The 12,142-nt window shown below is 41.5% G+C and overlaps 1 protein-coding gene across 5 annotated transcripts in view; it reads right to left on the bottom strand.

Moving 5' to 3' along the window:
* Positions 1–12,142, bottom strand: part of agrn (agrin) — a 271,614-nt gene that overhangs the window by 48,891 nt on the left and 210,581 nt on the right. For 4 of the 5 annotated variants that reach the window (XM_053686553.1, XM_053686554.1, XM_053686555.1 and 1 more), the window contains 5 exons: positions 7,986–8,102; positions 6,554–6,718; positions 5,217–5,360; positions 2,983–3,101; positions 2,217–2,322 (listed from right to left, as the gene is read on the bottom strand). In XM_053686553.1, the coding sequence (XP_053542528.1) occupies positions 2,217–2,322; positions 2,983–3,101; positions 5,217–5,360; positions 6,554–6,718; positions 7,986–8,102 (651 nt within the window). The remainder of the gene's footprint in view (positions 1–2,216; positions 2,323–2,982; positions 3,102–5,216; positions 5,361–6,553; positions 6,719–7,985; positions 8,103–12,142) is intronic. The other variant, XM_053686556.1, reaches the window with a different exon arrangement.

Raw genomic sequence — 12,142 nt, 5'->3', positions numbered from 1 at the left:
AAAATGTCGCCCATTATCAGGGGATTCAAGGACTTCAGTTTGGAACCATGCAGCACCTCTCTATCTACAGGGAAGCATCTGGTAGGCAGTCTCCTGATCCCCTGAACTCCCCCACCATCCCACACACACCCAACTGCACAACATACACCTCTACATAGACAAATAAACACACACACAGACACACACACACACACACACACACACACACACACACACACACACACACACACACACACACACAATGGAGGCCTTAGTTACTATCAGCTACGGGGTGCACCCCAGCAGGAAGACGGGATAGAATAAGTTATTATTGTGCATGTTTGTGAAAGAGAGAGAGAGAGAGAGCAAGACAGAAGGGGAGAGAGAGTGAGAGAGAGGGGGAGAGAGAGGGGAGAGGGAGAGAGAGAGAGGTAGAGAGAGAGCAAGAGAGAGAGAGAAAGAAAGGGATAGAGAGAGTGAGAGATAGAGGGAGAGAGAGAGAGAGAGAAAGAAGGAGAGAGAGCGGGAGAGTGAGAGAGAGAAAGAAGGAGAGAGAGAGGGAGAGTGAGAGAGAGAAAGAAGGAGAGAGAGAGGGAGAGCGAGAGAGAGAAAGAAGGAGAGAGAGAGGGAGAGCGAGAGAGTGAGAGAAGGAGAGAGAGAGGGAGAGTGAGAGAGAGAGAGAGAAAGAAGGAGAGAGAGCGGGAGAGCGAGAGAGAGAAAGAAGGAGAGAGAGAGGGAGAGTGAGAGAGAGAAAGAAGGAGAGAGAGCGGGAGAGTGAGAGAGTGAGAGAGAAAGAAGGAGAGAGAGAGGGAGAGTGAGAGAGAAAGAAGGAGAGAGAGCGGGAGAGTGAGAGAGTGAGAGAGAAAGAAGGAGAGAGAGCGGGAGAGTGAGAGAGTGAGAGAGAGAAAGAAGGAGAGAGAGAGGGAGAGTGAGAGAGAAAGAAGGAGAGAGAGCGGGAGAGTGAGAGAGTGAGAGAGAAAGAAGGAGAGAGAGAGTGAGAGAGAGAGAGAGAAAGAAGGAGAGAGAGAGGGAGAGCGAGAGACATGTAAGAGATAGGACATGTAATAAACCTTTAATAAAGCTGTCGTTCATCATAACTCCGTTTATTCAATGAAAAGTTTCCGTATCCAACATCTCATTTCAGACTGCTGCCACAAATAATTGCTATACGGAATTTTTTTTAAATTAAAATAAATTCATCTCTATTACCATTTTTTTTTAAAAAAAAGAATTCTCTCTCTAATGAAGTATTTAATACACGTTTGTGCAGTGCTCGCTGTTATTCTACATTCGTTGCATTTTTTAAAATGAAACTTTCAATTCATTAATGTTCAAACTAAAGCTTAAATAAACACAAAAGTCACACAGAACCGGTGGAGGATTACCACACACTACACTCGTTTTTCCCCCCGACTGCAATTTGGTTTTTTTTTAAAGCCATTTTACTTGGGAGATCTTTGCAACACACCTCTGCTTTTTTTGTCGCACTCAACGACGTGTTGCTGATTCATACGCTACATGTGTGCGCTCGGTGCAGTTCTGCTCGATTTTACTCCGGGTGCTTTTTTTCATTGCCTGTCACATCCACACGTCTTTGCACGCTTACACGACGGCGTCAACATTTCACCCAGCGAAAGCTGTCGTGTTAAAATCCGCGGTGGCCGAGAGATGGGTTCAACGGAGAAAAAAAACGGTTCTTTCATAAAATATACCACCTACTATATGGCGGAAAATTTTTTTTTATACATTGCATTAAATAGTGGACGTGACTCCGTTAACTGCTCCCTAGCTAACAAGTATACATAATATACTATAATATAATATACTATACTGTTAATATATATACTGTAATATACTGTATATATAACAGCGTTATAATAGCGTTAATGTTCTTTCACAAACAGGAGGCATTCCTTCTGTATGATTTCATGTTTAAAACGATGTGTGTCTATTTATTGACACTGAAAGGTATAAATCTCATCTCTATCACTACTTGCACCACTGCTTGTTCTGAAATCTAATCCTGTATAATGACTAATACACTACTCCAGTCATTTTTCACTCACTTACTTTAATCCAAGTTGGTATTTGGATGTCTACTTTTAATTTTACTTTACTTTTTTTATTATTAAGGATTATGGCGACTCTTGATCAGCTGAGGGCTGATTGATAAGTGTGTGTGTGTGTGTGTGTGCATGCAGACGTCTATGTCTGAGTAACCGAAAGAGCAGGCTCACCTGTGCACTGGCCAAAGTGCTTCACAGTTATTTCCTTATCCTGTCGACAGGCAATAGTCCTCAACTGGCAATAGTCAGCGTAGGTCACACCGTCTGTGCCACAGACCTGTCCACACAATACACACACACACACACACACACACAGTCAAAACGCTGAAGCAAACACACCAAACTTCAATCCCAGTTGTGTTACTAAGTTAAAGTGCACCTATTATGGTTTTTCAAATATTACCGTTAATGTAGTGTGTTCCATCGCCGTTTGTGAATGTAAAAAGTCAAATATCAAGGCGCACGACAAACAGCGTTATTGACTCCCAAAAGAAGGAATCGATTCTGAACAGCTGCAACGAGTCATTAGAAATTCCAGACTTCCAGCACTAACCTACGTAGGTTTGTAAAAAAACTGGTCTTGATCGGCTGCTCGCTGACAGACGGAGCGGAAACTCGTTATGGTAATGGGAGTTTCCTTTTTGCAAGACGCTGACAGCGGTTGATCAATCACAACACACTGGGACATCTGACCAATCAGAGCAGAGTATGCTCTCTGAAAGGAGGAGTTTAGAATGAATCATTTAGAACGGATCATTTAATGAGTCGTTTGTGACACTGGGGGAAAAAGGCAATGCTGCAGTTTAAATTATGAGCACATGAAAGTGTTTTTTGACCTTGGAAGCATGTAAATCTATTATATGAGACCTTTAAAACAAAATTAGGCGCGTTTCAAAACCATAATAGGTGCTCTTTAAGTGATGATAATACTGGACACCTTGCTCTTGTTCATCTGGTCGCAGTCAGGAGACGGACACTCGCAGTGAACCTGCCCGTTGACCTCTACACATGACGCTCCATAGAGGCACTGCAGCTCGGCACACGACGCCAGGGCACCTGCGACAAACCAAAGATATCCACTTCTTTTTAGTTATTGCCGATTAACAAATGATTAGCGACTTTTCACTCAAGTCTGATCCAGGGATTTGTTTGTTGGAGGTGTCATTAGTGCAGGTGTGTTTACACACAGATTATCTTCAAACCATGAATCAGTTGCCTTTTGGCTTTTGCACACTTTAAGAACCGTAAAGAAAATAGATTTGACCAAAATGAACAAAAAAGGAAATGTTAATATATCTATACTCGTAAATCTTACATAGTGTGTTCCTGCAAAGATCATACTAGGTAAGGAGTCAGTTTAGCAAATACAGTCAGAACAAAGACAATATAATTCCATTTTAAATGCAGTTTTCTCCCTTTTCTTTTACTTTCGTGGGTAAGCAGAATTTAAAAAAAGCTATAACTTATAATTAACATACGTGCATAACAAAAACATACTGAAAGTTTTTGTTGTTGTCATTTTTAAAACTATATACAGTACAAAATGACAAGGGTTTCCCCAGGCCACCACACAAATACTGTAGGTGCAACCTTTTACTGTTTTGATTACCCTTTACTTCATTCATGTATCGTATCGTATTGCTCGATGATAAACAGGCCATCCTGTTCAAAAGTTTACACCCCCTTGGCTCCTAATGTATCGTGTTGCCTTCTTGAGCATTGGTGAACGTTTGCACTTTTTGTAATAGTCGTGTACGAGTCCCTCAGTTGTCCTCAGTGTGAAAAGATGGATCTGAACATTATATAGCCTCTGATGGAAAGGGGTCAAATATGCAGAAGATGCTGGAAAAGCAAAGAATGTGCAGGACCTGGAGGATTTTTCAGAAGAACAGTGGGCAGTTTAACTGCTCAGGACAAACAAGGGACTCATGGACAACTATAACATATATATATATATATATGTTATAGTTGTCCATGAGTCCCTTGTTTGTTTGTTCAAATTATATATATATATATATATATATATATATATATATATATATATATATATATATATATATATATAATTTATAAAATTTATAAATTTATAATATATATTTTAGCATTTAGAGTTCTAATCATGTGCATTTCAGTGTTTCCTTCACTCCAGGTAGCACAAGCACTTTAGGTGGAAAAGGTTTTTTTTCTTTTTTTTTATTTGACACACACACACACACACAAAATCAAAAACAGCTTTTACGCTCAACCACTAGATGCTAACAGCCTCAGTTCCTGAAAAAACCCCCAGCAAATGTGAAGTCTGATTTCTGATGAATCCATTATTCTAAATGGATCACTCCACCCTGCTGTTAATGCCCTCTGCTTCTTGCCCTTTGCAGCTTATTATTCACAATGCTGTATGCACGACTCTAGTTTCTTCTAATAAATGAAACTGTTCGAGCTAAACCACAAAACGGCAAACTACTCATTCCACCTTGCACTCGCAGGTTTGTCTGGGCACATTATAGGGACAATTAAGGGCGTGAACTTTGCTCGGGCGTCACAGCTCCAAACTACAGCAGGAGGAGGAGGTTTCACGCAGGCTCTCTCGGCTCCACTCCACTCCTCTCCTCTCCTCTCAGCTTTCATGTAAGTGCTTTCATCTGGCTGCATCCCAACTCACTGCACTGGCTTCATTAAGCACCTGACTTCCTCAGTCCTGTCAATATCTGACAGTGGGACTCTAATTACACACAGAAACGAGCTGATGCGGTAGGCACACATCAGGGTGCAACTAATTTGCCTCACTCGTATCTGATTTCTAATTTGACAGACACCTTGTTAAATGAGGACTTGGATTCGGAGAAGGTAATGTGATACCTATGTAGTAATGTTCCCGAAATCAAATGAATGGCTTTCTGCAATTAATAATGACAATGGGGCGAGTGTGTTTAGTGTTACAGCAAGACAAATGACATTTAGTCTCATTAAAATCCCACTGGGAGAAAGAACCCCAGAACTTGTCAGGTACAGCTGAGAGAGAGAGAGAGAGAGAGAGAGAGAGAGAGAGAGAGAGAGAGAGAGAGAGAGAGAGAGAGATGGTGTGAGTGTGTGTGTGTGTGTTTCCCAGCAGGATTGCCTCTGTTGACAGTGTGTGCAGCAGCAGCTGGTGTGAAGAGAGCTTTATTTTACCTCTGTCACAGCCGTTGGCGGCCATCTTGCTTCCGTCGGGGCAAACGTCACACTTCATGCCCTTCACTCCGGTCTTACAGGAGCAGAGGCCTGTCATCTGCTCGCAGTCATCCCTCACTGAGCCCACTGCATCACAGTTACACGCTGGAGAGAGAGGGATGGAGACAGACAGACACAGAGACAGAGAGACAGACACAGAGTGTGAGTGACAGAGAGGGACAGCCAGGGAGACAGAGGGAGATACAGAGACAAAAACACAGAGAGAAACAGACAGACAGAGAGAGAGATGGAGACCCAGAGAGGGGGAGAGGGATAGAGAGAGAGACAAAAACACAGAAAGGGAAAAGAGTAAGAGGGGGAGAGAGAGACAGAGAGAAACACAGAGAGAGAGAGAGAAACACAGAGGGAGAGAGAGACCGAGTGAGAATCATAGAGAAACAGAAAAATATATCGAGACAGACAGACAGACAGAGATCAACCGAGAAAGAGAAACAGAGACAGAACGATAGAGACGATAGAGTCAGAGACAGGAAGAGAAAGAAAGACAGAGAGGGAGAGAGAGTGAAAGAGGGAGACCGAGAGATTGACAGAGAGAGCGAGAGGAACAAGTTGAAACAATAAAACAGGCTGAGCAGTTTTTATTAGATTTCTCGTGCCTCTCAATTGAATTGCATTTTACACACACACACACAAACACACACACACACACACACACACACACACACACACACACACACACAAAAGCCAGTTCTGCTCCATGACCTCTGGACTGCACCAAAAGCCACCGGCTGAAGGCAATGCAGGTTCATTGGACGGTCATGTACCTTTAGGGTGAGAATGTAAGAAGAAACACACCCACACACACACACACACACACACACACACATACACACACAACCCACACACACACACTAACCCCCTGACCACCTGTGGGACAATACAAACCACCTCACGCTGCACAAATCGATGCTTGTTTTCCACCTCTACCGAGCTGTACTGATGGACTAATATTCTCGCTACTCTAAAGGCAGACTTCACAGGTCAAGCGTGCATAAGCACAGACTTCCTGCTAGCCTCCACATCTCAAACGCTCCAGTCAATAAAAATCACTGTCAAGGCTGGAGAGATACGCTCAGCCGTCTAGATTTGCACAGCGACAGAGCTAAAGTGATTTAAACAGAATGTTTCGCAGTCAATACCAATCAACGCCGGGACGAACAAGTGCGAGCAGGCGCAGGGAAGCTCGACCGCTGAATAGAAATCTAAATCACTCCAAAGAAATTGAGAGTGACACAGAGACAGGGCGGAGAAAGAAGAAGAAAGGAGAGCTAGCTTACGTGTACAGCCGCTCGCTTTCTCTGTCACGATGCCGCGGAAGTTCCAGAAGCCGGGTTCGCAGCGGTCGCACTTGAGACCCCCGACTCCGGGCTTGCAGGAGCACTGGCCTGTGCTGGGGTCACACATTCCTCCGTACGAGCCGTACTGGTTACAGTGACACTTACCTGGGCGAAAGATACACACTGTCATTACTGAGTCGCACAACACACTCTGTCAGCGTGAGACAAACAATAAATGAACAAATGAACAAACAAACAAAAAATAATAAAATCAATGCAGCAGTTCCTTATGTTCCTTCTGAATAATCACCAAATCACAATCAATGACATGCTCACATAAATACATCTATCAGACTGCGTAGGTGTCTCACTTAAACATTATTCTAAAGTTCACAATGCTATAAATGCCAGAACTTCCAGTGCTGATTTATAAAAAGTACCAAAAAAAAAAAAAAAAAAGAGAGAGAACAAATTCAATCCGATCCTGTAACAAACAGAAAAGTATTGGAATTTGTTTTGTTTTTTTTTAAAAAAAAAGATTTTTTATAACTAGAAATGTTTACATACAAACAGAAATGATTGTATTTTTTCATTGATTTTTAAAAATATTTATCCACCTGAATAAAAACAGTTTAAGTGAATAAAAAAAGCAATGTTTTTTTCTTATAGTTTTAAGTGAAGTGATTCCATATATATATATATATATATATATAAACATCATTTTAAAGTCCCCATGAAATCCAAATTGAATTGAATAGTATGAATATGTTTTAACCTTATTCCTTAACCTTATCAATAAGCTAGTGCGCTCCAAAACAATGACAAAATTCGCTTTTAGAAGATACATGCATTCAGAATGCACAGTCTCTCTCTACCACCGATACGGATCAGCAATTTTGATGACATCATTCTGCACTTCATCTTCTCATCAGATTTGCTGTCCAATCAAACGCTCTCTAGAATCTGAAGTGTCCCGCCTCCAACGTTATAAATATCCATGGTACTAACTCTCAAGTATGGCTTAGCCTTGGCCATGAATTCTCTAAACGCTATTGGCTATGTAAAAAGGGGGAGGAGCCACTCGATATGTCCTGCCCTGACTTCCCGTTTCAGTGGAAATTACGTCAACACTTCGAATTCAAAGCACCTTACAGGGACTTTAAAGCTTTGTAGTCTTTAAATAAAACTATTAGATAGGTATCAATATCAGCTGACACTCGTTATTTGAAAAGAAAATATGGCAATGTGCAATCTGTAATCATTAACTGTTGATTAACATGTCTAGCAATAGCCTTCATCTTATACTTAGTGTTATCGAGGTGTCATCATGAGAAATATTCAATAAACTCAATTCTATTCAACACATCTTCACTCCAAGAGCCCGCTACGAAATGAGAGGTCATATAAGGAAGTAGCATATTGCCAGACATACTGGGACATCCCGCCATTTCGACACCCAGCGCAGCAGTCTTGTTGTCTTTACAACATCCGTACACGGTCCCGCTGCAGTGCGTCATGGTGATCATATCAGACATATTTTTTACAATAGCTGGGAGGGGGGGAAAAAATGAAGAGGAGTGGTGAAGAGACAGGCAATAGAAACATGTTGAATGATTCACAGCATTCTTTTAAGACAAATTAAACTAAGCAATCAGTAGAGAAATGCAATTTAGAGGCATACAATAAGAATTGCTGGAGGAGCAGAAGTGGGAGAGTGTGCGTCTGGTCACAAGATAACAATTCTATTTACAGCTGCCGACTACAATTCAAAATCATGGGGGGAAGAAATGATGCCATTATCGGGCACGGAAACAAACAACAGGCAGCTCCGTGAATGCGTGGTAACTGACATTTGACACATCCTAGGGGACCGGTTCAGTTCATTTATTCCTCACTGAGATAGCGGCATACACACATATACAACAATGCTGAGCTATGATTTACGCTGGAGCAACTACACACATACTCCACAACATTTTTTTTTATTTCTAAAAGCCTAAAAAGTCACCATTATGCTCATCATCTTGGTGAACATGTACATGAGAACATGATGGTTTTGGGTCAGTGGGCTGAGTCAGTTTTTTATAGTCAATTATTCACATTAGGCTATGCAAATTAAATACAAACACGATTTCAGCTCATCACAGTCTTTCCATGCTGATTTGCTCGAAGGTAAAGTGTCTTTTTATTGTAATTATTTTTATTTATTTATTTAGACAAAAGTTACAAATAACTCTACATGGCGATTATATGCACAGTGAGCATTACATTACATGGAATCTTAATCTTAAATGGCCCTGGTCTTTCGGTGCCTAAGTGCAATCTTTTCCTAAATACTGTATATACAGAGTGCTGTATACTAATATATATTAATTCATCCTTCTTCAGGAACCACTTTATCCTGGTCAGGGTTGCAGTGGATCTTTGATTACACCTAGTACAATCTCAGGGCACCACAGCCACACATCTGAACACTCATACAGCCCTAAAGGCAGTTTAGAGTAGTCACTGTACACATCATCGTGGATTTGGACAGAGGGAGGAAACCAGTGAACTAGGAGGAAACCTATGTGGACATGGGGTGAACACGCAAATGTCCACACAGACAGTAACCCGAGCTCAGGTTTGAACTGTGGACCTTGGAGGCAGCAACACTACCCACTGCAACAACATGGTGTCCTTATATACTGTGTATCCATTCATCTTAGTTAACTTCTTTATCTTGGAGAGGATCACAATGGATCTAGAGGCTATCCTGTGAATATTGAACATTAGGATGGAATATAGTACATTGCAGGGCAACATGTATACAGTCAGAGCCATAACTGTTTAGATGTTTACAAAGATATTATTATTTTTCACTGCCTACCAGTTGAAAGTAAATAAAGCATGTGAGTTCCAAGTGCATACAACTGTTTGCTTTGTGCATACAACTGTCTGGAGGGGCATGGTGGCTTAGTGGTTAGCATGTCTGCCTTGCACCTCCTTGGTTGGGGTTTTGTATCCTGTCTCCACCTTTTGCATGTTCTCCCTGTGCTTCAGAGGTTCCCTCTGGGTACTTTGGTTTCCTCCCCCAGTCCAAACACATGCATTGTAGGCTGATTGGCATTTCAAAATGGTGTGATTGTGCCCTGTGATGGGTTGGCACCCCATCCAGGGTGTCCCCTGCCTTGTGCCCCAAGTTCCCTGGGATAGGATCCAGGCTTCATGGTGACCCTGTGTAGAATGAGTGGTGTGGAAAATGGATGGATGGATACATCTGCTCAATGGACAGCAGTTCACAGTGCAGATGGATGACCTGTAGCATACTCTTATTTTTAAGGCAAAGAAGTGGAATGTCCCTCAATGGCCAAGTCAGTCACCTGGCCTGAATCCAATTGAGCACTTGCTGAAGGCAAAACTAAAGACAAAATGCCCCAAGAACAAGCAAGAACTGAAGTGAAGGCCTGGCAGAGGCTCACCAGAGAAGAAACCCATATCTCTGGGTTCCAGACTTCAGGCAGTCATTGACTACAGTTCATGATGATACTGTGTAAGTAGGTCAAATTACTTTTGGTTCCTTAAAGAAATAAGGGGGGGGGGGGGGGGGGGGGGGGGGGGGACAAAAATTCTCCATATTAGGATGGAAATACCATCAAATCAGATCCATTAATTGTATTCAATGAATTCATTTAATTTCAACTCCAATATATTGTGGTAGACAGCTAAAACAATAATAACTTCACCCAAGTCCAGATATTCGTTCACCTGACTGTATATCTATACTATATGAGGCAATTTTCCCATGAAACTAAAGGCATCAGTCTTACTAGCAAATGTCAATGCATCTATGAGGACCGTTTCTTTCAGTTAACATCCTGACACATAAATTTATTTATATAAAACTGATGGTCTATCCTGCTGCTTGGTGCACTGCGCACACCACTGCTTGATACCGTATATAGATCGGTTTCTGGCTGCCATCTTTGTTTAGTGATGTCAAGACTTTTAGATTTAGCTAAGTTTCTGAACTTTCACAGAAGATGCAAAGCTATAATAACGGGCTTGAGGTGTTATAGAGAGAAATCCACCACATTGTGAAAATCCAGCATGTGTGATGACTCCCTCTATCCTGCTGATGACACCATGTACGTGTGAACAACACTGGCCTCGAAAGATCTAATACCCGGCCTGAAAATAAAATAAAATAAATAATCAAAGGGAAGCACTAAAGTAGAAAGATCTGACTACAGCTTAGTGGAAACCAGATGGTCTTTTTTTTTTTTTTTTTATCTAACTTACTTTTTCATCACACTCTTTTTTCTCTTTCTCCCTTTCTCTCTAGGCCATTGAGTCGAATAGGTTTGGGCAGTAGAGTGAAGAAGCAGATCTTTCTTTTTCAGAGTGTTTGCGGCTTGCCGTTCGGTTGAACAGCCACCGGGATATAAATTACGGTGTTCTAATGGTGATGAGTCGCCGTGCCTTTTCCCAGCACCAGAGATGGGCTTCAGACACACTTCATTAAACCTTTCCCTGCTGCAGTGGCCCTATTATCACATGGAACCTTTTAATTTCATACTTTCTTCTCCTGATGTTATTTTTTGGAGCGATTTTCGTAATTTTTTCCTCACGTCCTTCTACATTTATCTAGCCTACAATGCAATCCTTCTTGCTATAACAAGATCTGGTAGGAGCTATTGTGTGGAACCTATAAGGCCTTTTTCTACTGAGCAAAGTACCAAAACTGGCACCAGAGTACTGTGCTTTTAATAGTGGCCACCATTCCACTACTAAAGTTCTGCTGAAGGGGGCATGTTGGCTTAGTTCGTATCGTGCCTCCACCCTGTGTGCACTGAGCTTGCATGTTCTCCCCGTGTTTCAGGAGTTTCCTCCGGGTTCTCAGATTTCCTCCCCAAATCCAAAGACATGTATTGCAGGCTGATTGGCAGTTCCTAATTGATTATGAATGTGTGTGATTGTGCCTTGCGATGGGTTGGCACCCAGTCCAGGGTGTCCCACACCTTGTGCCCCAAGAACATGACCCTGTATAGGATAAGTGGTACAGAAAATGGATGGATGGAAGTTCTGCTGTATGGAACCAGTAGTTAATAATGGTACCCAGGGGTGGGACTAGAAGTAATATTTGTTGCTGATTGGTTATGTGTAATGTGTCACTTTATATACATAAAGACAGAATAGTCTGGTTTGTTGGTCTTGCTTGTATGTCAAAAGCAAAAATGTGCAATGTTTAACAAAGATTGTACTAGTACACTAACAAATGCAGCATGAATGAAGATATCTAAGTTTTTTCCGATTTTTTCTAAATAAATGAGACGCCGAGTTCAAACTTGCTAGCGTATTGAAAATATCCATACTTTTGTTTCAGGTTTTCAATCAACAATAGCTTGAAAAGACAACATTTAAATTTTATGGTAGTACAATTTTTGTCAGTTTTTTGTCAACAATTTGGCTCCTTGTAACCAGATCGACCAAAAAAGAGCAATGTTAATCCAAGCAATCACTTTTAGTGACTTTGAATTGGTGGAAAATTAATAAGAGCCCTTGTTTTTGAATATGTATCAGTAACTCATCGTGTCATTAGTCCTGTTA

The sequence above is a fragment of the Ictalurus punctatus genome, chromosome 15 (genome assembly GCF_001660625.3).
Source record: "Ictalurus punctatus breed USDA103 chromosome 15, Coco_2.0, whole genome shotgun sequence".
In the NCBI taxonomy this organism is placed as follows: domain Eukaryota; kingdom Metazoa; phylum Chordata; class Actinopteri; order Siluriformes; family Ictaluridae; genus Ictalurus; species Ictalurus punctatus.
Note: the sequence above shows the minus strand (reverse complement) of the source record. Positions and strands in the feature narration are given on the sequence as shown.